Source organism: Ixodes scapularis, unplaced genomic scaffold (assembly GCF_016920785.2).
Source record: "Ixodes scapularis isolate PalLabHiFi unplaced genomic scaffold, ASM1692078v2 ptg000154l_1__unscaffolded, whole genome shotgun sequence".
Taxonomy (NCBI): domain Eukaryota; kingdom Metazoa; phylum Arthropoda; class Arachnida; order Ixodida; family Ixodidae; genus Ixodes; species Ixodes scapularis.
In genome coordinates, this window is record NW_024609924.1 from 45,900 (window position 1) to 72,958 (window position 27,059).

The 27,059-nt window shown below is 45.6% G+C and overlaps 1 protein-coding gene across 1 annotated transcript in view; it reads left to right on the top strand.

Moving 5' to 3' along the window:
* The window catches only part of LOC120838497, a 94,638-nt gene that overhangs the window by 37,357 nt on the left and 30,222 nt on the right, over positions 1 to 27,059 (top strand). Inside the window, exons 4-6 of the mRNA XM_040208428.1 lie at positions 11,437 to 11,514; positions 14,026 to 14,162; positions 24,616 to 24,702. Of these exons, the coding sequence (XP_040064362.1) occupies positions 11,437 to 11,514; positions 14,026 to 14,162; positions 24,616 to 24,702 (302 nt within the window). The remainder of the gene's footprint in view (positions 1 to 11,436; positions 11,515 to 14,025; positions 14,163 to 24,615; positions 24,703 to 27,059) is intronic.

Genomic DNA, 27,059 nt, shown 5'->3' on the forward strand with positions numbered 1-27,059 from the left:
GCTGTTAGTCCTCTCATGTCCTTTCGTTCTTCGTGTTCAGGTATTATTCTAAAGTTCAATCTGGCATATTTACAAGTATGGGGCGAAATTGGCTATACTTGGCTACAATAGCTTGGCCGTAACTTGGCCGTAACTTGGCCGGTTAAATCGATTGAGGCTAATGACGGACCATGATCATGCCGCCTCAAAAGAACGAGGACGACGACGGTGGGGTGCTTTAATTGAGTTTCCATAACAAAGGTATATATTAGCAGTTTAATGTAGTCTATACAGGTATTCTCTCGGCGTTTAATAGCCGCACCTTGAGTAATGGCACGTAAACATTTCATACCCTCCGCATTCCATCAAGCAATATCATATTTTAATGTGACAACTTAATTGTAGCACCTGCGGCGGGATGGAATCAGTTTTCTTGCCGTAGACAAAGTAGTCATCAGCATAGACGTGACAATGAGTCTGATACAAAGCCCTCGCGATTCACGCTCGCGATCGACAGACTTCATAAATAAGGATCCTTGTGGAACGTGTGAAGCTCAATAACATTGCAGGCACACTCGCGCTGCTACTTCTTGTGCTCAGCGCACATTTTCCGCGGTTGCTCTTATTCTTATTAAACAATTTTGTGCACACAATTACGACGCAGTAATAGGCAGGCAACCGTAGATTTCGGGAATTGTAACATAAAAAAAGGTGAGGGAGGGGGGGGGGGGGGGGGCAACACACTGAACTAACTCACACACGACGTCCGTTTCTAAGCCTCTTCTCCTATATCCTTGGCGGTTGCATATTCTGCGTCAGTGGGCTATCCGAAAATTCACCGGGACGGGGGTATGTCGGTTATGCGCTGGTATGAGGTTATGCAAAAAAGGTCTATACGGACACTTCTTTCGCCGTGTTTTTCTGCTTCGTCTTCAGCCGCCTCAAAGGACAATTTCTGCTTGTTATGTTAAGTTTTTGCGTCCGTCGTTTGTAAGTGCTCCCCAGCGATAGCGCAGAAAGATTATTGACTCCCTGCTCGCTCAATCGTGTCGTGTTGCCAAAGTGCAAAGAGCCCAAGGGACTGGAACCGTTGTGCAATGCCGAGCACGTCTTGCTGTGCTGCGGGTTGCGTGCGTTTTTGCATGTTCCCCAAATACTCGAAGTTCAGGGAAGTGTGGGTCGACGCAGTTCGTCGAAGAGATATCGAGAGGCCGTGGACTCTTAAATCTTCACTTGCGGCCATAGTTGAGTTCGTTTCTGCTCTGCGCGAGCTTACGATAAGCTTCCACAACCCTTCTGTAACGTGGATTGCACAACATCACGATTGCAGTTCATCTCTGAAGATAAGTGGCGGCTTGTTCTGAGCCTCCGATCCAAACACTTCGGTTAGTGAATACCACATTTTTATCACGGCGAGCTCGCGGCCGGAAATGTGTATTAATACGTGCTACAGATGTTTAACACCAGGGGAGTCCTAAAAGTCATTGGGCTGACACAAGAGGGCTGCGAGCATAGACACGAAACTTTATTATCGCGATGGCACAAGCGCACAATACGGTTTTCTAGCTGTGGTGACCGCCAACAGGTGGCAATCCTCACATTCGAAATAAAACGAAGAATGTGAAGGCACTTTCGGTCAGTGGATATTTGACTCGTAAAGGCCTAACTCCGGTAGGTATTCATAAAGACAAGCTGGCGGCGTAGTCACAAGATGTCTAATCTTACAGCACGATAAAACAATGGGTCGCGAAATTCAATCGAGAGCCTCAAAGACGGCCCCTGCCTTGGCAGCCCTGCTGAAGTGACCGCGCAAGAAAGCATTTACCGTGTGCGCGATGAGGTAATGGGAGATCGCAGACTTAAAATACACACCATTGCACAGCTCATAGGCACCTCCAAAACTACGCTTCAGTGCATTTTAAACTAGTATCTTAGCATACAGATGGTGCCCGCTCGATAGGTTTCAAGATTTGCGCTCGCTACACCAAATCCAGGGACTATCTCGAGCTGCTCAGGTCAGACCCCGCAGGCTTCCGTGTCTGATTTGTGACTGTGGATGAAACTTAGGTCCATCACTTTCAACCCAACAGCAAAGCCCAGTCTAAACAGTGTAAACACCACTCCTCTCCACCACCGAAGAAGTCTCGGTCTGTTCTATCAGTAGGCAAGATGATGGCCACGGTTATTTGGCGACTCGGAAGGCGGGCTGCTCAGTGATTTTCTTCAAAAGGGGCAGTGCATCACTCACTTCGACTTCTACGAAACCCTTAATCATCGCCTTCGGGCTGACATTAAAGCCAAACGTCGCGGTTTTCTTTGAAAAGAGAAGCTTTCCTGGTAAAACAATGCCCCCCCCCCCCCCCCCCCCCCCCAAGCTGTTGCGATGGTTGCCATTCATTTCTGAGGCTTTTCTGTGGTGAACCATGCATGGCATTCACCAGTTCTCACCTCATCAGACTTTCATCTCTTCCCCCAACTGAAAGAAAAACCTTTTCTGGTATTGATGACGTCATTGATGCTAATCCGCTTTGCGGGAGACCATTTCTTTTCAATGGGATTTAGGCATCGCAGCATTTGTGTGCGAAGTGTGCATACCTCAAAAGAGACTATATCAAAAAGTAACATACGTTAATTCACATCTGCTGCCTTTTTCTCTGTCAAGCCAAGGACATTCGGTACGCACCTCGTATCTAAGAAGCGAATTAGGAAACCAGCCATAGCATCTTGCCTGACTGATCGGAACTGCTCTCGCGACTATGCAAGTTGTATGTTTTGCGGTAGCGAGGCACTAACTTTACGACACATGATGGCCATGGCCATGCAGCTGGTCACGGGGGTTTCCATCTTCCATTCATAGGCACTTTGAATTACATCTCCGGTGCTGTAGATTTTTCAACCGATGACGGCATGATCGTTGGTGACTTTAGCGTGCCTGGCGTTGATTGGAATTCAAACACGATTAGTGCTGCATCAAGTGTGGCACGTGATAGGGCGGATGAAACGCTGGAGTTTGTGAACTTCAATGGGCTTTATCCGCTTAATACTACAACAAACGGGGCTGGAAATACGCTTGACTTTTTCATGTCACCCATGCGATGCCAAATGACGGGAACATACCTGGACTAACTTGATGTGAGCCGAACACCGGAGTGCCTCCAGCCAAATGGCTCACACATTTTTCTCTCTGTAACAATTAACAAGGTTACAATCGTGGCGGTTGCACAATTAATAGAGCAGCGGGGACGCTTTTACTGTAGCCAATATCTTTATTCAGCATCAACACGCGCAAACAAGCATTTCAAGCCAGATCGAGCAACATAGTTGACGTGACACGTTATGCTTCGACGAGACACGCTAAAAAAAGACACGCTAAAGTGTCCCCTTCCCCGCCACAACTTCTAATTAGTACCTGCATTGTCTCTTGACTCTCTGTTACAAGTACAATATCCTCTGCATACATCAGCCCTGGTAAATCTTGATTTTCTTTTTTCCTCCCTCTATGTTACTCATATGGAATCCTAAATTGCATTTCTCTAATATTTTTTTTTCAATTTCACTAAGGTATATCATTATGAGCAGGGGAGACAATGGGCAGCCCTGCCTAAGTCCTCTCTTCTTGCTTCCGGTTTTGTGGTTTCAGCTTCCCAAGTTATAAATACCCTGTTATCTGCGTATATACGTTCTAGAATCTAGAAACTTAATCAAATTTCTATTTAGTTCATGTCTTTTCAGTCAATCCCAGAGTTTTTGCATGATTCAGATTGTCGTGTGCTCCTTTGATGTCCAGAAATGCAAGCCATAACGGTTTTTGCGTTGTCATCGCTATCTATGCACTGCATGATTACGAATAAGTTATCCTCCAGCCTTCTATTCATTCTGAAACCATTTTGGAGCTCTTCCAGTATCTGTTTTCCCTCTGCCTATTCTTCTTTTTACAATCTGCATGGCTATTCGGTAGATTATTGATGTTACTGTGATTGGTCCCCTACCGAAAATCCAGTATAACTTTTCACTATCCAAATTATGGAACCGGAAAATTGTTTCTGGAAATCCGAAATCCAGATTTCAGACAGACGAATATTTTATGAAAACCTAAAATCTAAATAGATTTATACTGTTATAGCGAAAAGTTATACTGGATTTTTCGGTAGGGTCGGCACGATGTGATACAGTCTTTGCCTCCCTTGCCCTTATATAATAGTCTCATCCGGCTTAGTTTCCAATCATTGTGTACATCCCCTCCCATATTATTTGGTCAATCACCTGCCTTAGCTTCAGTTTAATTATTTTGCCTAACATTTTATTCAAGCTCATTGGTATGTCATATGGGCCTGTTGCAGTTCCAGCCGGGTCCTTAACTTCTGCTTTATCCCATTCCCCTGTGGTCATCTCAGCTGTTTCACTATATTCCTCCTCTTGTGGTATGTTGTTACTTTTACCAATAGTCCAATTTGGTTCCAATTTCGAAAAAGCTGCGTCTATTGTAGATCTAATGTACTCTCGTGCCTCTTCCTTCTCTACCATTGTCACATCCTGTGTGGTCAGTATCTGTTGACATTCCTCCGTTATTGTTCTCTGTGCTTTAATATGTTTCCAGAACCTTTTTGCAACATTCCTAGAATTCCGATTTATCTCTATCATCTACTGCAATCCTGCCTTCCCAATTGTGGCCTGGATTAATGCTGATGCGTCCCTCTTTCTTTCCCTAAGGTCCCCCATCTGGATGCTACTTCTGCTGGAGCGGCCCCCCTTCTCTTTGCCCATTTGTGTTCTCTAGATGCCTCCTGGCGTCGCTCTGTAGCTGCCTTAGATAACTTATTTATCCCCCAACCTTTCGGTTTCTCTTTAAGCCTTCTTCCTCCTTGGTTAATTTGGTATTTCTTTGATTCCCTTTTGCAAATGCAAACTATATCCTTTTACGTCCATTTGTTTTCTGGTTGCTTGTGTACTACATTCTCAATTCGCTGAGGTGATTCTTGCCATTGCACGTCGCTTAAATTACTAATACCTTTTGTATTTTGAGCGAATATTTCTTCTTTTAATGTGCCAAATGCGATCTTGATTCTCTTATAGTGACTCCCTAAGCTCTTCGTACCCTCTTTATCTATTTCGATACGTCCTAATTTAGGTGTATTTTTTCCGAGTCATTAAACTGTAGTCAATTGTTTAGTGCGAGTTGTTTCTTCCTCACGTTCGTTTTCCGTCACATTTTACCTCAGTGTTAACCAATAACAGATCAAAAGCTTCACGAGACTCCTCTAACGTCCTTCCTGCTGAATCCGCATGCCCATCAGTCTTTCAAATGCGCACTTATGTTCCCCAAAATATTTAGTTCCCTCTCATTGCCCAATTCTTTAACGTCTCCTGATATACATGTTAAGTGTTCTATGTTTTCCTCCTCTGCATCGCTCCCTGTTTTAGATACACAAAACCCAGAATTGTGTACAAACCCCTAATATTGCATTTGATCCACATGTGTTCCCTGCAGCGCTTTCGTTCCCTTTCTCATTCCTTACCCTTCACTAACAGCCCTAATCACCCTCCTTGGCGTTCCCCTTTGGCCTGGTTGTATCCCATTCAATGCTATACCGGTATGTATGGTAGTTCTTCCATATCCCTCAGATGTGTTTCTGGTAATCCATACACTGCAAAAGTTTTGCTTTCTAATTGCTCCTCGATCTCCTCCCACTGTATAATGTTCCTGCCCCCCCCCCCCCCCCCCCCCCCGGGGCACTTTTATGAACCCTATGTTAAACTGTTTCCTTTTCCTATTCCTGCGAGGCTTCTTCCCACCCATCCATACTCTCTCCCCTGGATTTACATTTCGGCCCTCACATACACCAACGCCCACAGGGCCCCGGGACCCGCAAAAAAATGTATGATGTGACGTCCAAATTTGTTGCCTTCCATGCTACCAGTGGTTCCACTGTAGTGGATGCCCCATGTAAAAGGGTCGGAGCGAGCCTGGTACACCACACTGTTAACTTCCATTACTCCGTACTCGGGTCGTCGGTTCGTCCCCCTTATCACACGGTTAGCTTCCAGCACCCGCTTCTCTATTTGCAAAGACTGTCCCCAGACCTCTGGAATGGTGCATATTTGCACATGCACCATTTCGCAGACCTCCCTCAGCTAACGTAACCCATACGCTATCTGCCTGCCGAGGTTCTGCCTCCGTCCCTTTAACACATCATTTAGTCCTGCATGTACTACCACTAGGTTCTCTCCCTCCCTGCTTTTCCTGACTTCCTCCTTCACTTTGGCTATAGCGCCTACGACGCACTTTCTTGACTGGGCAACTATGTTTACCCTCCCATCCCCTTTCACCCTGTCCAGCAACCCCTCATAAACCCTAGTTATGTTTGAGTCTCCTACCACCAGCACCCTCTTTACCCCCGACTGCCTGTCTTCAACCCCTCCAGCTCTCTGTGCTTTCTCTGCCTCAACATCTGCTGCCCTCCTCGAACGCTGCCGTACTGCAGCGCTATACAGCCTTGCAACCTCCTTTCTTCTATGCCAACCATATGATCACCAGTGAACTGTCCCCCTGGCTCTGCCGCCTCTACCACCGTTTTCTGTGCCACCTCCCTCCCTTTTCTAATCAAATACTCCTGTCAGTTGCTGCACTATATCCTTCGTCTTATGCTCCACCCGCCTTCCACTCTTCCACCTGTCTAAGCCCCTCCACCTGTCGCTCAAGCTCGGCTCGCTGCTTCCGTTCTTGCTTCAGCTCTCCCGTCCTGCTCTATACCTTGATTTCCCAGTTTCTGGTTATCTCCTCCACATCCGCTTTGGCCCTCTTAACCAGATCCCCGAACTGCGCTTCGAGCTGAACGCGCTTCTCCCTTATACCCGTATCTCCCTCTTCAACTCCTCGCCCATAGCCGCCAATTTCCCTTATATTCTCCTGGCACCTTCCTCAGCCTACTCGCAACTCCGGCATGTGAAGCTGCTCCCCTCGGCTTCCGCTACACTTTCGAACTCCGTCTTCATCATGTAGCACCAACAACCACACTCCTCATATTCTACATCGGGTCCTTTTTTACTTTAGGCGTCGCATCCTTCTTCCGTCGCGTACTCACCATCGCCTACCGGTACAGATCGCGACCTCCCGACAAATATCCCGCCAAAACTCAAACCAAGAAAGCCAGGGTACGCCTCGGCCACGGTGTAAGAAATACATTAAGGTGATGGCTCTGGCCTCTCTTCCCGCGGGGAGCGAGCGACAAGATCGTGTTCGGAGCGAGCCTCGAACCAGGAGAAGTTAGTTCCGCGCCGTCGCTGAGGGCGCTGAGGTGTGAGCATCGTGGGTATGAGGCCCCTCCTCGGCGGCGTAGCGTGCTCGCCTTTTTCGTGGTGTGGTGGTGGGTGTGCGGTCAGTGGCTTGCCTCGTGTTTTGCTTTGGTGCTGTGTCGATCACAGCTACCACCATTGTGCACGAAGGTGAGCTTCAACCCGAAGAAGAGGAAGAAGGAAGAGAACACAGATTTACGGACTACGGCGACTTGGTGGCGGCGTGGCGGCGTTGAGGTACAAGGAGAAGCGGTGAGCGAGGGAATGCGGGACCACCGCTAGAAGAAACAACCGGAGCGGTCGGTTTGGGAGGGACCCGATACTTGGGCGCCACCTATCCCCGTGCGTGGACTTGGGAAGTAATCCGTTACACGTAACAAATTACTTGTAATTCATTACTTATTTAGGCAATCTTGTAATTGCCACGTTACTTTTTGTGGCAGTAATTTTTAATCTAAATTTATCACACATATTGGTAACGAATTTCTTTATTACTCGTTACTTTTTTTTTACAAAAATGAACATAATACAGAAACTGAAGCAATATGAGCAGGCAATTAAGTAGCAGAAAGATAGCAAGTTCAACAGAATAGAAAACCTCGTGAAGAGGAGAATAGCGGAAAAGAAAATACGATATTTCGAACGTCCGGTCATTAGAACCACTACAAAAATGTGGAAGGAATATCGAAACACAAAAATTAAGAAGAAAATGCGGAGGAGGCGTTGTCTTCTTAATCTCCCAGCGGAGGCAATCGCTGATACTGAACTTGAGCACCGCTAGCTTTGTCTGCAGAAACCCAGGGATCATTTCCGTTTGCCCTAAGCTAGCGGCATGGCGGGTGAAGTTGCAGCTTTCGCTGCCTTGTCAACTTACAGGTAAACCAAGTACACCTACACTCTTTCTCTTAAATACAATATTTTATTTGTACAAGGACTGCCATAATGCGGGCATATGAGAAATGGAGAGTAGTGTTGCAGAATATTTTTAAAACAACAAAATTGTTTCTATTGTTCTCCTTATAGATGTACGAAAAAAAAAATAACGTGAAAGTAATTTCTAACGTAACGCGTAAAATAATCCGTTGCTTTTCAGCGAAAATAATTTTAACTGTAATCCATTACATTTGAGGCTTATTGATTTTTAATTGTAATCCATTAGATTTTTTAAGTAACAGGCACAACTCTGCCCGTGCGAGTGAAGCGCGCTCGGTGCGCCGAACGTAATGTTGCCGCCGCGTCGGACAGAGAGTCATCACCTAAATGTGTTTCTTCCACCGTGGGTGCAATAAGAAGCGGTGAGCGAGGGAATGCGGGACCACCACTGGGGAAAACAACCGGAGCAGTCGGTTTGGGAGGGACGCCATACTTGGGCGCCATCTATCCCCGTGCGAGTAAAGCGCGCTCGGTGCGCCGAACATGATGTGGCCGCCGCGTCGGACAGAGAGGAATCACCTAAATGTTTCTTCCACCGTGGCCTCTGCCCACACAACCAACTAGCCCGCCAAAAAAAAAAATGCAAACGTGCACGTGGTTCGGTCTCGTGACTCTACCTAAAACGTTTACTTTAAATCCAACTCCCTGATCATAACGCTAGTTTAAAAACTGCGTTCTAGAATCTCATAATCACGCTTGCTACTAAACTAATAATACCAAAAATCACAAGCTTTGTAAGAGCTCCGGAGAACACGTCATCTTCCGTTGACAACAAAGACGTTCCGTTTGAGGTTACGATAACGATGGCGATTGTAACGTAACACAATGTGTTTGTCTTTTAATGTTGCCAATCGTCTCTTGCGAAAGAGAAACATATATTTTAAGGAATACAAAATTAAAAACAAAAACAGATGAACCTTTATTTTCTTTGGAAACGTTTTTAGCACCTGCTACCTGTTTATTTTCGTTCCAGTTAAAACCAGAATGAAAACATAAGCGCTTTCAAAACAATGTAAACAGGAAGCTAAACTCGAAGCCGTATGGCCATTGCATCAGTAATGGCTGCACTAGCGGCAGCGCTGGCTTCCAAGACGTGCTAAAACGGAAATTGCGATCGTTATAAAGTCAGCTCCAATTCTTAAGCATGCCCCCTCCTACAATATGTGATGCTATGATTGTTTGTGGATACCTCCCGAAGTGTTCCGAAGCAGTAACTACGTCGCCAACGCTGGCCATCGGAGATGCAGCAGATGCCGTCATCTTGTCCGCGTGTTTGGGGTTGTATATAGCTAGTAAAAAGTTATTAACGGTCAGGAAAAAGTAGTAACCACTGGATTTACTATCGCTTTGCTAGCTATCGCGCGCTTGAGGTAGTTAATAGCTAGTGTAAGGTAGCAACGGTAAGAAAAAGGTAGTAACTGCTGCTGTTACTACCTTTCTACTAGCTTTTTTCAAGAGTGCAGCTTCGACGAACGCAATATTGTGATATTTTGTTTTTCCGTCGACATTTTTGTGAAAGTTGGGAGAAAACAAATGCTGGTTTGCACACCTTTTCCTAATAATTTTCTTGTTCTCGCATTGCTAACCATTGCACCGAATCGCTGTTTTGAAACTTGACTACACGACACTGATGAACCACATCGACCGATTGCATGATTGGTAGGGTGGGAAGTTGGGCAACTTGGTATGCATTGAACATGTTGACAAACAGCGCACAAAAGATAAAAACACTTTAGAAGAAAACAAATAGGACAAGCGCTCACTGGCAATTCAATATATGAAACTTAGAAGAAAGGAAGAAAAGAAGCCGGTAAAGGAAGAAAGACGATCATATCCTTTCTTCCTTCCGTGTTCTGTATAACGAGTTGCGAGTCAGGGCTCGTTCTGTCTGTTTCCTCACACTTCTTTTTTGTCTTTTGTGCGCTGTTTGTCTCCATATTCATTAATTGATACTGATAAGGAAGCAGAAATACGGTATAGAGAGGACGCGGTTGTCACGGAGACGCGCATGCGCAAAGCGGGACAGTTGGTCGGGCCAGGTCACCCCGGCGCAGAGTGGCGTGGCGTATAGTGACTGACGAACGTCGGTCTGCGCCGGTGCGCGTTGCGTACGTCGGCGTTGGAGTAAAAACAGCATTTATGCGCATGTTCTACCGCCCCATCTAAGTTCATAACAGTGGTAGCCTGTACCAACGCTTTTTGCTTTACTAACACTTTTAGTTTACAATGAACCGCACTTTGTGATACGTATCACGGGAGCCAATTCGTATATCTTGGCGCCTGTCAGGTGACCTTCCGATTGGGTGGGGCGATGCGCTCACCCTAAACTCACATAGCAGACGTAGGGTGCTGGATTGGCTAACATGGCTCGTAGCGTGCTTTGCCCTACTATCGATAACAGTATGAACGGGAACATCGGAGTGCCTGGCCTTTTATACATGCGGCGCAACCTCGAGGCTGATAAAACTTAAAACGGTGGGGTGGAGAGGGGTCTGCGACAGTGTGCGCTTACTCTCATCTGCACACCCTCACAGGCCTCTTTCCATTACGCCGTTTTATCAGCCTCGAGGTAGCGCAACATTCATCGAAGGTCACGCGCTCTGGCGTTCCTGCTCGTACTTTTCCGGACAATATAACGTATGGTGAAGCGGAGTATAGGAGATTGACAACTTTACCTTCTTTTGTGGGAAGGAATTAAAGGCTCCCTTCTGATGAAGACGGGCGATACACTTGAATCGAGGGCTCTGCCCTTATCACTGCCCACAATATAGCTTTTATTGCATGTAAGTGTTTCCACGGACACAGTAGCAAGGTTAGTGAAAAGGTACTCTGCTTATTGCTGAATACAAAAATTCCAATGCGAACATCCCCAGCTGAAAAAAAACCGCGTCTCGAGACATGTAATTAGTTGTACTCTTATTTCTGAGAAACGCATTAGTGTGAAGAAAGGCTGAGCTCTCACAGTGTTTTCTGCTAAAAGACAATTTCAATAAATTCGCGTAGTGCTGTTTCCTACCAAAGGCAATAAGTCTAAAGATGCGAAACAATTTACATGTTTTGCAAGACAAAAGAAAGCTCCCAAAAACTGGAAATTCGAGAAAGAAATTGACTCTTACAGGCACCCAGCGGAATTCATGTTAAGCAAGAGAGCTACATTCTTTCAACTTGGGCTTATATCAGTTTCTTTTTGTAATGTGATCAATGACTGATTGAACGCATGTATCTCCGCAGGTCATATCTTCAAGCAAGCTAAATTCCGAGCTTTTAGATATAATTCTTGTTACATCTTGAAGGCGTCATTGAACGATGGTATGTAAAATCTTCAAAGGTTGTACATTCTGACGCTTTTACTTAACACGCTTTTGTAACAAGAAAAAAAGAGAAGTTTATACCTAGAGAGCGGTGTTCATAATTTTAAAATTAGCCACCTTAGTAACTCCGAGGCAAAGCGCCGGCCTACGGGTTTCCAGGCAGCGATTTCAAATACCGGCCGTGGTGCCAGCAATCTGACGGAGGCTTATTACCGAGAAGGTGCCGTGTAACGGGAATTTTGGTTGTACGTCGAAGAACCCTAAAGGGGTCGTAATTCATCTAGTCCTCCAATGGAGCGTGCCAGATCAATTCAGATATCCTACGTGAGCTCGGCTCGTAAAACCTCTAAAGATAATAACTAATTTTTGACGTGTTTGTAAAATTCATTTAAATACTTTATTTATAAGATTGCAGTATTTATTTTTTATGAATGCACATTTCAGGTAGACACCTGATGACCAATTTGATAAAGCATTTGGTTATGAATCATTAATTTAAACAGCTGCAATGCTGTTTGTGCTCAAAACAACAATAATCGTTCACAATATGCGCTGGGTTCGTTCGTTCTACAAAGCTTCTTGTCCAGTTTTATCACACAGCGAGAGCTATATTTGATTATTAGGCGTCCTATTAATAGACATTACTCGCTTTAACATTTCTTGATCACAGCTCTCGGAAGCGCTGACGTTACCACGTACAATATAAACAGCATCGTAATCAACTTGTCACTCAAAGTAAAATACCTGGGCGTCTACTTCTCTCATAATCTTTCGTGGAATCACCACATAGAATATATGACAGCTAAGGCAAACCGGATGTTAGGTTTCATCAGGCGTAACTTTAAATATTGCCCACGCGAAGTAAAAAATACCCTTTACCTCACGAACATCAGGCCGATTCTTGAATATGCCTCCGAGCTATGGGACCCTTACCAACAGTACCTCATCAACGACAAAGAAAGTATTCAGAATAGGTCTGCCAGGTTCGTTCTTAACTCCTATAATTGGCGTCAAAGCGTGACCGCCTTAAAAGAGGAGCTCAAGTGGGAGCTTCTCCAAACTCGCCGTAAATGCCTTCGATTAAAACTACTACACGCGATCCATTACAAACTCTCTGGAATTGATAAAGGAACATACTTACTTGAACCACATTTCATTTCCCAAAGACGTGATCACTGGAGGAAAATGAGACCTTTCTCATCCAAGACTGACATTTTTAAACATTCTTTCTTCCCGAGCACTATTCAGAGCTGGAATGAATTACCGGAGGAATTAGTGTTAGAGAAAAACAACTCAAACATTTTTCAAGCTCTGCTTGGCCTTTAGCACTCAATATATGCTGTCTTCGTTATGTGTTATTCCTTGTTACGTGTATATTGGTGCAACAATGAGCGCGTTTCTCTGCGTTACATTTTCGCAGGGCTAGTTTCATGTTGTTCTATGCCTTGCTGCAGGCTGCGAGTGCTTTTACTTAATGTTCTGTGACGCCCTTTGTTTTTCTTCTTTTTGCCCCTCCCCCAATATAATGCCTTCACGGGCGCTGTCGGGTACATGTAATAAATAAATAAATAAATAATGTGAATTGCAATGTAAAACTCAGTATTTTCTGCTTGCACCAATACGCATGCCTCAAAGTTGTTGTTGAATTGTTTTGCTACATATCTAAGCCAGTGCAAGAACTCCGGGGAACAATAAACTGAAAGCAACACAGAAGTCGATTGTAAGATCGCCTTTCATGAGGTTAACTCAATCTTCCCGCGCTCCTAAAACACAGTTACAATTACGCGTAAGTTTATTCTGAATAAAAAAAAAAAAAAAACGCCTCCAAACATCGTTACAAGCGCTCGTTACTGAGATGAAAAAAGAAAAGAAATTGAAGTTACGTGTCGCAATTGTTTTTCGGTAATGTTAGGGCATCGAAACGAGAATTAGTTTTTACGCCTGGAAATATTATCAACCGGATTTTCCGAGAGCACTGTTTTGCCTAAAATTTAGAATTGGTTCGCGGACTCTTCAAGTTTGTAATGTGAATTCCTCAGCCTTGAAATCTAAATGAATAATATAAAACAACGTCATTGATTAATGCAATGCTGTTAATTTCGTGAAGGTTACCTGTCTGGATTTTGTGATGTCTCAAAGAAGAAGGCGTGATCTTTGTATGCAGGGTATTGGTAAACTATAACAGAGCGTTAGCCTATTTAGCCCTGATTATGAGCCGTATTTTCTCTTCGCGCTTTGCAAAAGGTAAAAAAATTCGTGATATCTTGCTTGGTGTTAAAAGTGATCAATGTCAAAATTTCTTGAAACTTCGTTCATATTTTATTTATCAACTGCTACATATAGCACAGGAAAGAGTAAAAAAATCGCAATTACATATATAGTATATTGAAACCTGTCCATGTTTAAAACAGATTGCACTAGGAAACTAGTTCTACCGCCCGAAATTGCTATTTTTGAGCAATAAAAGAATGAGTATGGCAAAACAATAAGCACTTGCCTTTATTTTCAGAGTGCTTTATCATAGTTTTACCTACAAGCAGTGACATATCCAGGGCGAACGAATGTGTGCCACAAGAAGAATTGGTCAATTGTAAATTTGAAAACTACCAAGTTTCCAAAGACCTTCAGTGCCTTGAATACGAAGAGGTAATAGGAATATATCAATCTTAAAAAGTTAGTGAAGAAATTCTAGCTTAAAATACCGAACAAATTAAATATCTTAATTACTATTTCCATGTGGAGAAAATCTCTAAGTGCACTTTCCTACAGAAAACAAAGAAAGCTAACCACTGCAAACAATCGCACAATTCCAGCCAATGACGAAGCTGAGAATAGCTCTAGACCAGAGATGGCGAAATTACTTTCAAAACATAATTGAATTACTTTCTTAAAATACTTAAAAATGTAATTAATACGTTCACAATTACCACAGACTAAAAGCAAGGACATAACATTGCAATTACTTTTGCATTAGTTCTCAATTTTTACTGAACAGAAACGCCACCAGGGAAGGAAATGGGTGGCGGGAGCTTTCTAAACTGTGTACTAAGGAAACAAAGCGGCGGCGATATGTTCGCGTTTGCTCATTCCTGACTAAACATCGCAAGAAAAAAAAAAAAAAAGCGCCTTCCTCTGGAATAATAAAAAAAAAAAAAAAACAGGTGCCGCGTTTTTTCTGCTTTTCCTCTTTTCCGACTACAAAAGCGTATTTACTTGCCAAGGCCAAGGTCACGCGCGAAATGTTTTTGATCCTGGCCAAGACATTTGAGATTACCTATTAGCTCCGGTAATTTGTTGTTCACGTAGCAATGATCGAAGATTGACGGCTTGACTTTGCTTGACTAAAGAGCAAAAATGCTGGAGATCTGCGTGTACTGTAGTCTCCAGTTTTGAAATCTGTTGACTTTACTGGTGTTATACCCTCGATATTGGCTGAGCATACATGGCTTGGCTCGATATTGACTGAGCTTACAATCGAGATTTGCCGCCTATGGTTGGGCAGAAGAGGAAGGGTAAAGAGGATCGGGGGCGCGTAACTGGTCACCTCTCGATTCGATGCGCCACGGTCGTATCCATGTAAGCCTAGCCATTCCTTCCTGTTGCCGTTCTGATGACGTGGCCCCATTAATCCGCCATGTCTGGAGTTTTGTCAGCCGTGATCTTCCAGCGATATCTCCACAGGAGAGCTTTTCTACATCCGCTTCGCCTTTGGACTCCACATTTGTGCGTCTTTTGCGCTCGACGTAATGAGGCTTTTAGCTCAGATGGGTCTTCGCTTAATTTTCTTTGATGTTCCTCTCTCTCTCCTTTACTTTTTCACCAACAATGTTTCTTCCAAAACATTTTTTTTTCTTTTTCCCTTAGAGCTTGCAAGCAGGCTATGTCTCATTTTGAACAAGATTAACTTCAAGTGTAATGAGTAAATTGATCAAAATTACTGACTGAAAGTAATTCATTACATGACCAAATTCCCAACATAGAAAAAACGAATTAACTATATTACTCATTACAGCGAAAAGAAATTCAATTACTGTATTTCGTTACAGTAAGGTCATTACTGCCATATCTGCTCTAGACCAAGGAATCCGATGTGAGCAGGGACAATGAACAGGACATGAAACTTTCTCTTGTCTTGTCTGCGATTGTTCTGCAGTTCCCCTTGTTTAGATATATCTTTGTTCTGAAGGAAACTGCACATACAGACTATGTCAATGCGATAGTATTTCTAGGACAACCAAGCCGGGAAATCGTGTGCGTCCGACAGTCGCGGATGATGGCTCAATTTAGGAGAAAAACCCGATTTGGTGTATAATCATTCACCAGTCCAATTTTTTCGCTAAATCTAGCGTGAAGGAACTTTCCCGCTAAACGTGAGATGGAAACCATGACTTTGTGGAGAAGCACCGAGCTCGCCGGACGTCAGCAAAGATGCAAGAATTGTAAACCCCTGCGGGCTACCTATGCTCTGGCAGCAGTAAAAAAAGGAAGTCGTTTTGTACAGTAAATAACCCATTTATTTTTTTAAATTTTTTATAGATATTGGTCAGAAGAATTTACTGTAGAGACTTATAAAACTAATTATCTTACGGCAAAGCATTCAGTGTATTCAAGCGTTCCCAACTGGAAAGGTTTGTACTTAAATATTGAGAGTGAATGATTGTCACTTTTTTCATTTTGTTTAATTTTGGTGCGTCAGCTCGTCCTCTTCCATGATATTTTGGCCGTCTCAGACTTCAAACCTGAGGTAGTTTTACCCAACTTTTCCACGAGCAGCAAATACAATCTCATCATCTGAATTTAATTCTGAAAAGCGTTCGAAGTGTCTGAATTAGAAGCGCCGGCGTTCTGATCGTCTAGAGCTGCGAACACGCGAATCGGCCACCTCGAACGTATCACGTGCACGGTGACTCTAATTTCAAAACTTTGAAAGCTCCAACAGGGATAAACGCTGTACAAATAAAACAACCATAGTTCCTAAAGACATCACAGACGGCAGTACCGGCGGGGGTTCGCGCGGTTTCACATTTAGGCGAGAACTTTCAATTGTGTAATTGCCGACGTACCCGCATACCGGTGCGACCTTATAGGAGGCTTCCACGCGGCCGTACATGTACCATAGTGGCCCTCATAGGCATAATGAAGTAGAGCAGCACTTTTTACAGCGAAAGTTCGTAGGGGCTGTCCCCCCCCCCCCCCCCCTTTTAAAGAGATGTAATTGTTGTACACTCTTAGAAAAAAGGGTGTATACCCTATTGGAAAAACCAGCATGAAAATCAAACTGGCCAAGCTGGTAACTAAGCTGGTCAATCTGGTCAATGTGGTAGTCAAACTGGCTTAACTCGCAATCAAGTTGGTTTAAGCTGGGCAATCTAGAATTTAAGCTGGGCAATCTAGAATTTAAGCTGGTCAGTCGGGTTTAAGTAAGAACCATCATGGTCTCACTAGAATCTGGTTTTAGATTCAATCTGGTGTAGCTGGGAGCCAGTCTGGTCTTAACTGGTCAAACTGGTTTTCCATGCAGCCAATGTGGTCAAGCTGGGAGACAAGCTGGTCATGCTGGGAGACAAGCTGGTGAATCTGGTCGGACTAATGATCGTGGTGGTCAAGCTGGTCATGCTGGGAGCGCGCGCGCCAAGGTCGGCTTAGGCTGGAACGAGGCCACGTCCTGTTCTTTGTCCTCTCGTTTTTGGTAGACGAGCGGGCGCGTCAGGCGCGCTGCAAGCTACCTTTGTGTGCGAAAAGAGAGAGAGAGAAAGAGAGTGGCAGGAACGGAGAATTTGCGACGCGTTTGGCCATCTTGGAAAGATTTTCGAAGGGACGGCTGTGTGCGCGTTGTTTGGAGACTAGTTGAATGACGGTGCAAGCGAAGCGGGTTTTGAGGAGACAGCGAGCGGCAGTCCGTTCAGTGCGGAAAGATGTCGGACGTCCCGACTGAGGCGTCGCTTCATGTCTTCGAACGTGCGTGTGCTCAAGAATGTCAGCGGTGCCGAGGAGTATCGCCAATGCCATCCAAGCCACACGGATTTTCTCGCCTCAGCCGACCACGCAAGTTGCCGCTTCGCTCCCATCACTGGCGGGACCCAGGTTCGCTGCTGTCATCCGTGTAGTATTTTCGTTTGCTATTGCCTGTTTTTGGCGTGCGTCTAGTATTTTTCGTGTTGAAAGATAAGCAATCTGGTTTTATTAACATTGTAGGCTTTGCACCGAGAACCACTGTCTGTGCGTCGGTTAGTACTGTGTCAGCGCCGAGGATGTGTAGCATCTGAGTTCATGTGAGGCGGCCGCAAGTACGAAAATAATAAATTGGATGCCGAGTCGGCTTTTCTGAAGAGCTTGCTTGTTTATCCTGTGTATTAATTGAAACAGGTTAAACTGGTTGGGAAGTTCACCAACATGACCAGCATGCCAAACTGGGCATGCTGGGGCAATAACCCAGCTTGAAGCTGGGACCAGATCAACCAGCATGACCAGCATGCCAAACTGGGCATGCTGGGGCAATAACCCAGCTTGAAGCTGGGACCAGATCAACCAGCATGACCAATATGACCAGATCAACCAGCATGACCAGCCTGCCAAGCTGGGCATCCTGGGGCAATAACCCAGCTTGAAGCTGGGACCAGCTTAAGCTGTTTTTTTCAATAGGGTAGTACTACCTAAAGTAAAAAACGCTCTTGTAACCTGTGTTTCCTTGGAAGAGGAGAAACGTTCGTCCTTGAAAGCCGGGGTGCAAAGTTCCTCTGCCGTCTGCATCTCATTATGACGGCCCCGAACCCACCAAATCGAGTTCAATAAGGTTTAACGAGGAAGCTACGTCTATTGTACAGGGCGAGAGGGGCAGCAAATAAAAGCGTTACACGAGCTTCCCGCGAATTGTATTTATTTCCGAAGCCAGCTTCCCCCACAGCTAAAGAAACTTGCGTTTCAAAAGCAGTCACTCGATCAGTCTTCTCGTCGTCAGCACTGTGATGTTAAACGGAAACAACCGCTGCCCAGTTACTTCACGCACTTTGTGCACTTTATGTCTACCTTTGCTATTCCTCGAGCCATGATTCCTTCGTCAGCACAGCACATGCACATCACGTAGGGGTAGTAAACCAGTCGCAAAACCAAAACCGCTCTCAAAAGAGCAGATTCGAAGCAGCCAACTTGGCTCATTGATTCATGGTAAAAGGAAAGCATCGCGAACCGTGAAAGTTTAAAACACTCGCCACCAGATGGCAGGATCAAGCAGAGTAACTGCAGGTAGCTAGCTAGGCTAGGTGGCGCTAGTTACCGCCCAACTCATGTGCGACAAAAATATTCATATTTGCTCTCGCCTCCAATTTGTTTCGGGCACCTTTATTACGCACGCACGTACATACGCTACGCCCACCACAACTACACTCTAGAAATGAATGTTTCCTCTACTTTCACGCACAACACTCGGAGAGTCAATCACCGCAACTTACGGAGCCAGCTCAGCGAATGACTATGCCGACACATATGTTTAGACCTAAAAATGCAGTCTCAGTTGTGACATTAAGCAATGCAAAACGTCAAGCTTGCATTGATTAATGTCACAACTCAGACTGCGTTTTTTGGACAAAAGATATGTTTCGGCATCGTCACTGGCTGAGCTGCCTCCGTAAGTTGTGGTGATTGGCCTTCCGAGTGTTGTGCGTGAAAGTAGACGCACATACTTTTTTTAGAGTGTAGCTGCTGTATGGGTATACAATGAGGACAAACCGTTGGGCACAAACGCTCAATGCAAATACAAATATCAATACAACAGCCCACTAACACGAATACTAATTCCGAACTCTGCGTGTTCACATTTTATACTCGTCGATTTGAAGGCACGAGTTTTTCGGTGACCACCTAACCAATGAATATTATTACCAGCATATTGATTCTTTTTTTCTCAGTAATGTCATACCTATGATAGAATTTTGGACGGATAAAGGGATGAATCTCTTAGAAGAAAGTAAACGGTCATGCAGTAATTATTTGAAAGCCTGTTAAACAAACCGCTCCACTGCGGTTTCAACTCACGCGTTTCCTTCCCCGCATCGCACCGTAGCCAAGTTTTTTATCGTGGTATTTGGTTTTCTATTTGTGCTTTTCGCGTTCGGCTGTAATTAGCGTCCTGAGTTAATCTCTGTATAGGGGTATTCACTCAGGTGAAAGCAAAGTTTCACAGGCAGAGAAGTCGCTTTTCGATCAACTTGAATGCAGTCCAACCCGCGACTCGTGGCAGGTGTTAAGTGTACGGATCTACGCCGTGGTGAGCTCGAAAACTTTTAACACTCATTCCAGCACGTCACTTGGAAGGCAGTTTCTCCAGGAACCGTAGTATATTTAAACAGAAAACTAAAGGATAGCTTTTCTGTCAATTTTACCTACCATCCCCCCAATGCTAAAATTCCAAACTGTAAATATATACGTACTTTCTGTCATAGTTTAAGACTGTTTAGTCCTTCCCTCAGAGCACAATCGCTCTCGGAGAGGAACAACAGGTCATCGCAGAAGACAGTCGTTTTGGCCAATGTACGATAGGTGCTACAGTTCACACCAGCGTTCAAACATGGCTGTCCACAGATCGATCGATTGCACCGTAATTCCTCAAGCACTCTTAAGCTATTTAATGTAAAGCAGAATGTCAACCTGAGACAGTCCGCCCCCTCCGATCCCAATCCGACCAGTGGTCTCAATGCCCGACTGTTTACGTCATCTCACCTTGCTGCTACACAACTGATAGGTGAACACAACACACGGTCACATCGGTGACAACTCAAGTCTTCTTTCACAACGCACAATGCGCACAACACTGCCATCGCGACGTTGCTGCTACAATGCCAAATCGCAAGATTTAAAAAAAAAACAAAAAAAACATGTAGATTGTCGGTTGGCACTCGTCATCAGAAAAGAGAACCAAATGCAGCACAGAAGACATGCAGACAGGCAGAAAAACCTTCCTGCCTCTGACGTAGTTTACGCGGTTTCCATCACGTCGGCAACGTCGACACGTCGTTCCGCAATCGAGAGGTGGTCATTTTAGCCCAGTGTACGTAGCGTTGCTGGTACTTCTCCGGAACTTCGGTGTTTCTAATGGCTTCGTTTGCTCGTTTGATGAAATTAGTGTAAAAACGACAATGCAACCGTGATGCTCTGCATGTTTGGACTAGGAGACGGAATTACAGGCAGCCTTCGCTGCCGCTCAAGCTGAATCAACTCAAAAACATTTATTAAACAACGTGCGCGACGTGCTCGAAACACGAAACCGAAAGAAGATCAGACGAGAGGGCAGAACTTTTCTCACGTCTGCCTGGAGAAGGAGAAAAACGTCTCTTCCCTCCCTTCTTCTCGTGTCCGCTTGGAGGCGTGTCAGTAAAGGTGAAGAAAACGCGCAGTTGCTATTTTTTCCTCCTTTCTTTCCTTAAGTGTAGTTGTTGGGCGCTCGTCGTCAATATTGCCTAATGCTTGAAAGTAAAAAGTCCCAAAGATCTGCCGCGGTTTTCTAAGGATTCGATCCCGGGCTCGCAGATTATGAAGCGAGCGCGCTACCACACAGCCAGCTACCAGCTGCTTAAACGCGACGTGCAATAAAGCGCATGTATTGAGAACTGCTCCGCATATACGTCTCACGCAGCACACCCTAAATGGCCGCAGTTGCGGTGAGGTCGCATTCCGCTTTCTGAATCTGAAGTCGCGTTTGTTAGATGAAAAAACTACCACGACGCTTGATTTTTAAATTTAATTCAATTACAGCATCTGCAGTAAAAACCAAAATATCAGTAGTTGTTCCGTTGGAGTTGTCCTAACTGTGTTAAGGTATACTTGGTGACAGGTTAAGCCTTCATGGGGAGTTGGCCCCACATCTTTCCACTTTATCAAAGTGAGCACTGAAGAGAAGGTCACCTCATCTTAAGCGTTCGCTGTACTAAAGTGGAAATAAGAGGAAGGAGATTCCCTGGACTCTAACCAGTCACCACCTATAGTTGCCCTCTTTTTTTGTAATAAAACGGCAGACATTAAAGCTATTATAACATAAAAACATGTTTTCGCGCATTAGAAATCACTGCGAGAGGTTCAAATACACCAGATCAACCATTTCTAACACCTTAAAATCCGCCTTTTGTTTGCGAGTTCTTTAAGGGTAAAAGTTATGTGGTATTTTATTTTTTTGAGCTAAGCTCGTTTAGTATAAGATATGCGTTATTCAATGTTTTGTTTTTACTTTGCGGGTTTTCGTTTACTCCGCAGCTTCCTAAACATTTTTATGAAGTGCTTCACGCAATTCTTCAACATTGTGTATTAAAAACGTGTAACAAGACAACGGCACCATGGTGCAGCTCCTACCAGAAGCATTTCGCATAGGAATGCATCGTGTGTAGCAGTCGGCCGTAGCTTAAAGTAAACTTACCTCAGTACCCCGCTATATAAAATGAAGTAAATTCGGAAGACAAAATGAAGGAGTCATGTTCGCCTAGCTGGTTGTCACAAGACTGAGCGTTTATTCGTCGTCGTCGTCGTTTTGCCTTATTTTTCGGCGCGGCCGATCTTGATAGATCGGCGGTTTAGAGTAAAAGAAGAAAACAGAAACAACTTCGGTCAGCCGCGTGAACCGCAGCGCGTGCAGCGTCATTCGCTCCCCAACACTCCTTTCCCCTTGTAGAAGAGACGTGATGGCGAGCGACGACTTCGCGTTGATCGTCGCGGAGTTGGAGGCACGGATGTTGGTACCGCCTCAGGTGGGACGGTCTCGAGAGCGGGGTCTGGCGCGGAAGCCGCCTCAGGTGGGTCTCGGAAGCGGGTGCTGGCGCGGGGGGCTCAGTAGCTGCGTCACCGGGATCACGACGGCGAAGCTGGTCGGCGTGGCGCCGGTGGTCCTTGCCATCGCCAATGAAGTAAATTCGGAAGACAAAATGAAGGAGTCATGTTCGCCTAGCTGGTTGTCACAAGACTGAGCGTTTATTCGTCGTCGTCGTCGTTTTGCCTTATTTTTCGGCGCGGCCGATCTTGATAGATCGGCGGTTTAGAGTAAAAGAAGAAAACAGAAACAACTTCGGTCAGCCGCGTGAACCGCAGCGCGTGCAGCGTCATTCGCTCCCCAACATAAAACATCCCGGGTCACGGTGCGTCCTAACGTCTTTCACATTCTAGATAAAAATTGAAAACATAAATCCTCTCTATACGCTGGCGAAAACGGTCGCGATCATCTGATTCCTAGTAAGCTTACTGAAAGCGACAGAGAACGAAGAGCAATCTGATAAAAAGAGGAAGCCAAAATACTTATTATGAAGTTCTCTCAATCATTGGCACTCGTGAATGTCGTGCCACTGTATTTTCAGGCCCGTCAAAAACTGAAGCGCTATGTTGAAGTGTTTCTCAACATAGATGAACGAAAAACAAGGCGGAGTACGTGTTACCATCATAGGCGGTGTCACGATCGATTCCGAGCTTCTTGCTAGTCCTGAGGATCAAATAGCACTTGAGAACACATACAGGTCAAAAGCGGTGGCCGCGGGCTGGCTTTCGAATGTCAAGGAAGGAACCCTTTACCACGTGCAATAGCGTAGCCAGGGAAGGAAGTAATAAGGCTTCACCCCCCCCCCCCCCCCCCTTCAAATACAGTCGACCTGGCAATATTTACACATATTTACACCCCCCCCCCCCCCTCCTTTCCGCACCCCAACTCGTAGACATTCGAGCCGCCTAAACCCCGCCCTCCCCACCTTCCTTTTGGAAAAATTCCTAGCTTTCACGTGACCCGCGTGAAGTCACGTGACCCCGTGAGTAACGTGACTCCCGTGAAGTCACGTGACCCCCGTGAGGTCACGAGGGTAACGTGACCTCATGGTTACGCCGACGGCGACGGCGACGCCGCTCGGAAGGAGTAGCAGGCAGGATGAGGAGGTGAGGAGGGGGGAGGAAGGATATACTTTCTCCTCAGTACCCTTCCCCTCCTCCTCCTCAAGAGCTGCGCTCTAAATCTGCGTTACAGGGAGTTGTAAGCGGTTTTCATTTTTTTAGAGCTATATTTACGGCGCGAAACAAATTTGTATCTGGCGCCCGCGGGCGCCGCGGAAACGTGGCCGCTATTTATCACGTGACTGGCCGCTATTTGTCAGGTGGTGCTCGCGCTCTTTCGGAAGCTGCCTCTGGTCTCTAAAAGTTAATTATTCATCTTCGTTTGAAGATCAACAAAAATCGAAGATTAATAAGTAAATTTTAGAGTTGAAAGGAAGCTCCTGGAAATGCGCCAACAGACGTGACAGACCTGTGTTCCGGTCAGAAATTGACGGCGGAGGCGCATTAAAGTGCTCGCTTCCGGCGGCAACGGCGGCGGCGTCGTGGAGAAAAGCGTTAAACCGGCGGCGCACCACGCTCAGCGTTGCGCGCCGCGTGACTTTTGCGGCGGCGGCGATGCAACACTGCGGCGCACCGTCTACTGCGTGCCCCAAATACAAATTCGTTTTGCGGCGTAAATATAGCTCTATTTTTTTTTTCGTTGTAAGTTCATTTTATCGCATTCTTTTTCCCTATAGGCTGCTCAAAAAAAAAGAAAGGTTTCTTTTTTTTTTTTGTTCCTTTCCTTGTGTTTTTTAAGGTGAAGCGCGCTCCCCATAGTTTGCAGCATTTCTGACTGCATGCATTCCTTTTTAATGCGGAAGCATTAACTGGTCCCATGGAGCTCCGTCGAGTGTTGTCCGGGACGGCGATAACGAAAAACGAGCCACTGATGCGACGCCCATGGAGCGCAGCCGGCGTTGTTTATGAGCGCGGAAAACGGGAACAATTAAGACAGGTCGGCGCGCGCTCTGCAGCCCCTCTTTTTCCCCTCTTGGAGGCGTGGCCAGAGGCCCGGAGGGTGGAAGGGGGGGGGGGGGGGGAGGTAAGGGAGAGCGGGAAATTCCTGCTCCTCAAGTGTTGAGTAGCGGGGCGCGCTGCACGGTGTCCTTACCATCGGAGGAGCGATCGCGCTGCCCGCTGTCCTCCGCGCCATGGAAAGCGGGGCGCGCTGCGCGCTGCTTGTAGCAATGCGCTGCATGTAGGAATGTTTTGACATTCCTACACATAAGCAGTCTTAAATATACTCCTCTATTTTTTATAATTTTAGGTTTATACGGCTCCTGAGGCTCCTGAGGTTCCCAACCGTGCTCCAAAGGTAGTCGATGAAGCCACCGCACAAAGCTCCTCTGATGACGTAAGTGGCTTTCTCTAACTAATGATATTTTGCTAGACGATCGCTATGAAAATTACATTGGGTGAAAAACCAGCGTCATAGTAACGAACATTCCAGATTTGATTCCAGCTTGTAAGTTGGGTTTTGTATGTTGAAGACACGGTTTAAAGGTACCGGATAAACAAAACCACCGTTATTTTGTCCCGCAATAGGGAGTTGTAAATAGGGAATTTTAGAATTGTTTATACGAGTAAACGCAAGCCATGGGTGTTTGCGTTGGCGTTGCGTGTTCCAGACTGCGCGTGCGCGGGGGCACCAACTGCATCGTAAATTGGCACTTGGCGACGACGCGCATTCGCAGCGTGGCGCACGCAACACAAACCGAAACGCACCGTCCTTGCGATTGGTCCTATACGAAGTACTAAAACTCTAATAACGTGGGTGTTGGCCGCACTTTTAATTTTTCGTTTAAAATATAGAATTTCTAGCCATTTTTTAATTTGCATTGCGTTCACTTTAACTAGTGAGTGGGACTCTAGAAACATATTAAAAGAAAGCAAAGAAGAAATATTACGTATTTTGAACATAATTGGGGGAAACAAGTTCATAATTTTGAGGACATTTTTGTTGTCGATTACGTCCTTGGGCTGAAAAAATAGAGAACGTCAACGACAAAGAGCGTTCAGCAACGGCTGTGCTCCAAAATTTACTCGATCCGACTCTGGAGTAAAAGTTTCGTACCGCGGCGTTCCAAAACTTACTCGAGCTTACTCGATGACGTCAGAACTCGCGTTCCAGAAGCGGGTTGTTTACTCCGGAGTAATTACTCGCGCTACCCTCCTCGATCGGGGGGTAAAGTCGGATCAAATCGAGTAAATACGTCACGTGATCTGTTCGTCGTCTGCTTTCTGCGCCAACAGCCGTCAAAGCTCGCTTGCTCTGTTGGTTTTGGTGGCGGACGTTCGAAATGACAAAGAATTAGGTGCAGCATGTGTGGTTATTGCGATTTGCTGTTGTCAACGCAGGAATTGACTGCATTACATCCAGGGTAGCTAAACTCGTGGAGCAAAACATTCTTCGCTTTTTGACGTAGCGGGGGGAGTGACCAAAAGAACGCCGCAAAGTTTCCTCCTCCCTGCGCGCGCTCAACTTCGCAACTTTTGACGAAAAATCCCCCGCGATCCCTAGGCGATGCACGAGACAGCGCGGGGAGGCGAGCGTTCACGCCGCTCGCTGTACGTCGTCTTTGGGCTCTCTAGCGCCGACAATCCCGTCATGCCTCGCCCAGGCGAGGAGCGAGAGCAGACGACGAGAGTTCGTCTGCTACGATGAGGCATTCGCACAGCGGAACTGAAAGAAAAAGTTGGTTTTCTGCTCGAAATCGCGTCCCGCGGGCCACAAACTCAAACGCGAGCTGGAATTGTAAGCGTCTGATATTTCACGAAGGGAGGAATCGACGGCCCGTCTTTTATTCGCGAAATTTTAGTCGTTTTGTAGCCGTACAGACGCTGAAACCTACCAGTGTGCAATGAAAGCCCCAGAACAACCACAGGGGCCGCGAGATCTAGCATCATTTGTGTATGGGTGAAAAGTGCAACATTTTTCAACAAAGCTCCCACAGCATAAACCTGCGACGCATTTACTCAGCGTCCGGGAAGGCTAAACATGGAGACGTTGCCCGAGACTTAAGCAAAGTCATATATGAATGGCAGCTATCTCGCCCCGTCATATTTTGTTTTGAGAAAGCTCTCGTTCTCAATGCTAGGGAAATAAAAAGTCTTACGAAACATATTGCTAGCTGTTCCAAAGAACTAGATTTAAGCCGTATCCTTTCAGTTATTTACTCATAATATTATGCTTAAAACGAAGCAAGCTCTTGCGCGTACAGTGCCATCAATTTCCTCAAGCGTATGCTGTTTTGTAGTCAACTGGTTTCGGAAACTTACGCCGTCTGTAGATATCTCTGACTGCCGAGTTGCTTAAGTGGAAGTCATCGCAAATACAAATGTAAGTTCCACGTTGCAGCAACCAACGTTTAAACGATGGCAGCGACTTCACTCTCGCATTCCCACCCATCACGTCGAACAAAAAGGCGCTAGTTTCGGTTTGAGGTCGGTACTTTTCTACAACATCTATGGCGACAGCATCAGTCTGCACTGGGTGCATTTGGCAAGTTCATTCGGGGCCTGTTCTCCGTGCAGCACCCGGTGGGTATAATGCATTAGAACTCTCACAGTGCAAGTCTGTATCGCGAATTGGGAGCCCGTCACTGGCCTCACCGGCGGCCATTGCTTGACGACAGGCAATATGCCGCGTCCTGTCTAGTTCTCCCTTCATTTTCGTCCTTGTTGCTTTGGCATTTTACATCATGAGGCAAT